This window comes from Colobus angolensis, unplaced genomic scaffold (genome assembly GCF_000951035.1).
Source record: "Colobus angolensis palliatus isolate OR3802 unplaced genomic scaffold, Cang.pa_1.0 Scaffold58, whole genome shotgun sequence".
In the NCBI taxonomy this organism is placed as follows: Eukaryota; Metazoa; Chordata; class Mammalia; order Primates; family Cercopithecidae; genus Colobus; species Colobus angolensis.
This window is the reverse complement of record NW_012119376.1, coordinates 12714549-12719534: the sequence shown is the minus strand read 5'-3', so window position 1 is coordinate 12719534 and position 4986 is coordinate 12714549. Positions and strand designations below refer to the sequence as shown.

The 4986-nt window shown below is 36.5% G+C and overlaps 1 protein-coding gene across 1 annotated transcript in view; it reads right to left on the bottom strand.

The window, feature by feature from the left end:
• Positions 1–2413: 2413 nt before the first annotated feature.
• Positions 2414–4986, bottom strand: part of LOC105526250 (pantetheinase) — a 32457-nt gene continuing 29884 nt past the window's right edge. The window contains exons 5-6 of the mRNA XM_011962181.1: positions 3851–4021; positions 2414–2782 (exon numbers count right to left, since the gene is read on the bottom strand). Coding sequence (XP_011817571.1) covers positions 2600–2782; positions 3851–4021 — 354 coding nt within the window. The 3' untranslated portion in view covers positions 2414–2599. The remainder of the gene's footprint in view (positions 2783–3850; positions 4022–4986) is intronic.

Genomic DNA, 4986 nt, shown 5'->3' with positions numbered 1-4986 from the left:
CCAGCCTGACCAACATGGAGAAACCCCATCTCTACTAAAAATACAAAATTAGCCAGGCATGGTGGAGCACGCTTATAATCCCAGCCTGTAATCCCAGCTACTTGGGAGGCTGGGGCAGGAGAATCGCTTGAACCCAGGAGATGGAGGTTGCAGTGAGCTGAGATCGTGCCATTGCATTCCAGCCTGGGCAACAAGAGTGAAACTCTGTCTCAAAAAAAAAAAAAAAAAGTCCTTTGTGTATATTAAAAGGAGATGGTTTTGCCACAAACTGTAGTTAAGGCAAACAGTTAAATTTACTATTGACCAAAAGTAGAGATTATTACATTATTTAATTTAATTATACAACATATAGAAAGTTTTTTAGTGTAGTACTTTTCTAATAGATGTGACTATTGGGAGTGTATTTTGAAATACATATCACATATAGCAAAAAGAAAAGGAAAACTATCCTATTTTTAAAATTACATTGCAATATATACATATGTAAATATAAATACATATATTCACTGTGATAGCATCCAAAATGGCCCCCATGAAGCCCCACCTCCTGATATTCTCAACTCTGTTTGTTCTCTCCACATTGTGCCATTGTTGGTCCATGTGACCAGTATCATGTGAAAGAAGAGATGCCACTTCTGTGATTAGGTTTTCAAAGACTGTGGCTTACATCCGAGTTCCCTCGTTCTTTCTCTCATGTGCTTTCTCTCTCAGTATCATTGCTCTAGGAGAAGCCAGATGACATTTTATGAAAGTTTTTCTAGCATCCTACAGAATGGAGGCCTGGCAACAACCGTGAGTGAGCTGAGAAACAGATTTTCTCCAGCCCTACCCGAGCCTTGAGATGATGGCAGCCCTGGGGACAAGTTAACTACAACTTTACAAAGGCCCTGATTCAGAACAGCTCCACTAAGCCAGTCCCGGATCCTGACCCTCAGAAACTCTATAAGGTAATATATCTTTGTTGTTTTAAGATATTAGTTTGGGGGCAATTCATTACACCACAAGGGAGACCTACCATAGTTGTCAATGTTGAGCAGAAAAGAAACATTTAGAATTCTTTTGAAGTTTTTAATAATTCAAGCCTATCACCAACACATCAATATGTTTTCTGTTTTACATTGAAATTATATGAGAGTATGGAGACTTGCTCTGTGGATTTCTGTTTCTAAATACATTATGGGTTTTCTTATTTTCTATTAGGTCTTGAAAAAAAGCAAATATCAGTTAATGTCACCCAAAAGCACAAGGGATTTTACTCAAATATTTCTTGGATGATATAGTACCTTTTAGGAAAAACATCTGCCACAAAAATGTTTGTCTCAAAATGATGTTTTGCTGGCATAGATCACTGCTGCAAGTGCCTTGCTATCCTGTGCAGAAAGACATGCTTTGCACAGTGCATGGCTGCTATTGGTGCTATGTCATTGTCCATCATCACAGTACTATGATATTAGTGCTCAGAGTCTATTAGTCACTTTGCGAGATGTTTTGGCTTAAATGATGTTCTTTGTTTCACTGAATTGTGTAATGTCAAGAGATTCTGCTGTTACTAAAATAGAAGACATAATGCTAGATTAAATACCTAATTTCTTAAAATGGGACTCTGATTTTCTAATTCCAGAGGAATTCAATGATCTAATGGTTTCACTATCAATCCATCAGCAATCCTTCTCTAAGAGTGTCTGTTGGAGTCTTGGGGACCCAGACCAGCTGAATATTCTTACCAGGTAAGCCTTTTGTTGAAGCTTCAGATTATGGTAGAAAACAGTAGTGGTGGAGAGAGGAACAGGAATGGTCTTTGATTTGTTGCCTAACAAAGTACCATGAACTGGGTGACTTAAACAACAGAAATGTATTTCTCACAGTTTTGGAGGCTGGAAACCCAAGATTAAGGTGTTGGCAGGGTTGGTTTCTTCTGAGGGCCTCTCTCCTTAGCTTGTAAAGAGTTGTCTTTCCTTTGTGTCTTCATATGGTCTCCCGTTGTGCCTGTTGTGCCCTACTCACCTCTTCTTTTATGAACACCAGTCATATTGAATTAGGGTCCATCCTAATGACCTTACGTTACCTCTTTAAAGACCCTGTCTCCAAATACAATCACATTCTGAGGTACTTCAACATGTAAATTTTGAGGAGACATTATTCAAACCACAAGAGAATCAAAATGCATTGTTTAGGTAAAAAACTAAAAGAGCAAACAAATAAAATCTTTGGAAATTTTCAACAGAGCTAAATAAGTGATATGTATTGTAATAAAAGTGGTAACAAGAGCAGCCTTCTTGTAAGTAAATTTTATGATAGTTCTGATATGTTTGTTACCTGTAGTTTTTATTTCTTCTGCATAAAAGATTTGTAATACTTATTTGATATAATTAGCTCACTTCCAAGAAAGACCAATGTTCAAATACAGTTTTTTATAAAATCTACATTAACAGATAATTTATTAAGTTTATATTATCTGGTGTGTGTGTGTGTTTGTCTAAATAAAGAGAAATCAGTAATTCACTTATACTAGAGAACAATATTAACCCAGAACAATCTTTCTTTTCTTATCCATCATTTTTTAAATTATCCCAAGTAAAAAACAGAAAATGTCAATATTCTACCAACTTAATGAGTATACAATAGGTGCTATAACTATTAGCATTATTCTTCTTGCTTGTGCTGTGAGCCCTGATGAAGCACTTGATGCTCGGTCTTTCTCATACAACCTCCCAAACAGAGTTACTGTCAAGACAGGTCTGGATGTTGGCTTCAGACTAAACAAGCGTCCATCAGTTGACACCTGATTAAAACAAAAAGTAGGCAAAGGCTACATTCAAATTATACAATCCCATAACTCACTTAAAAAATTTACTATAACACAATGAAGAAACAAAAATGCTGGCCAAATTGTGTTGTATCAGAAAAATTTGAAATGTTGCCGAGTATGAGAAAAATTGGAGCTATGAAACTGGCACTGATTCATTTATTATTGAGATGACTGTAATCAATAACTGGCACTGATTCATTTATTATTGAGATGACTGTAATCAATACCTTCTACTTTACTTACTTGTGGAGGCGCCATAAGAGTTAATAAACACAAACCAGTGGATTTGGCAGTATACAGAAGAGAAACCTAGTCCTCTCAGACAAAATAAATGCTCCCCACAATTGCTCCTCACGATGGCCTGAAGCAATTGACTAAGAGGGGTTTGAACTGAGCATCTGTCATCTCCTGTCTCTTGCTCACCACAACCACCTCATCATTCCATGGTCCTCCCTCACCCCAGCAGTGGTTTCTACCAGGAACGGGGAGTGAGAGGAGAACTTGCAGGAAGTCAGCGGAAGAATGTGGCTGGGCAGAGCACATGTGCAGCAAGGGATTATTTCTGAACTTTAAAAAGTTTTTGCTTTTTTGCCAACACCAGCCACTGTCGAATTCTCTCTTTTTCAGCTTTTCCTTGTCTCTTTTCCTTCTACCATCACACAGAGCCTTGACTCACTCGATGAGAGGGACTCCTTTCAACTTCCCTAGGCCATCATTTCCCAGTGATCCTAATGGGCTCCAGTGGGACTGGTTGTGAAACTATTCTCATTGAATCTTCTTTCTACTTGGAAGACCTTAAAGTCTGTATAATCCCCAAAATAAGATATATATCTTTTTATTCTCAAGGACACACTAATTACTATGTTAAGAATTCCCAGTCAAGAAATGCAGCCTGCTCAATGTCCTTCATGATCCCCAAGGACAATCTAGCCCTTTACAAATGGAAATTTTTATGATATTTGTAAGCACTTGAGCAGGTTTTTATAACAAAAAGTGCTTCCTCTTACATGAAACTAATTGGCAATATTCAAAGATTCTTACCTGAAATTCTCCAGGTGCAAGCTGATTTTCACTCAGCAACACCTCAGGAAAGACATACTGGGTTCCGAAAGTGCCACTGAGGGAGAACATTTCAAACCTGGTAGAAGCTGTTTCAACTGAGTCACCGCAAGTGTTTAAATTAGTCGTTTTACACTTCAACAAGGTACAAATCTAGGGAAGTCATGAAAACCAATAAGTCATAAGAAAGTCATGTGGGATTTGTTAATTTGCTTGATTTAATCATTTCATGGTGTACACACATATCAAAATATCACATCATACACTGTAAAGATATATAATTTTCATTCGTTAATGACAATAAAGCTAGAGTAAATTTTAAAGATAAAAAATAGAATAAAATAATTAAATAAAATACTAGATGCTCTTAAAAAAAACATGAGAAAGTCAACTGAAATATTCTCTTGATCTAGAAAAATGCCTATGCCACTTTATTTGGTAAAATAATGTTACTTTTTCATTAGAGTCATCCACCTTATTGTGGAATAATTAATACAACTAATAATAAAAATAAAGGACTTTAAGCCCCAGTGCCTCCTGCAATTCACTGTCAAAAAGATTAGCCACGTAAAAGCAATCAGATCCTTGGCCTATAGCCATGAACAACTATATCTTCAATATTCTCAAGTTACTAATGATTTTAATTATCAAGAATTTAATAATTTAGGCACCTGTGTAAATCATATCTTATTGCCTGTTTCACACAATAAAAGAGCTTCAGAGTTGTAATGAACCCCAGAGTTGACCTAGAGGCAACCCTGTAATCTGGAAAAGTCATATCTTCTATATCTGTGCAAGAACTGAAACACTTCTCCGTTAAGTTTTTTTTTCCACTATACTATGTAGCTATTGAATATAAAATCTAAGTATGTGAGTCATCTCACCATGCAGATGAAAAGTTTCCAAAAGGAGATCCATATTCATTTAATGCCATCTGTACGGCATATTCCAAGTCACCTTCATTTCTTGCTTGACTAAAGCAGTAGCCACTAACTGGTCTCATTGTTTCCACTTTGCAGGTGGAAAGTAATCACTTCAGTGCAAGCATATTAAGATGGGATAGAAGTAACTTTCAGGTAAAGGTAGAATGAACACATGCTTCAATTTTCTTTTCTTTT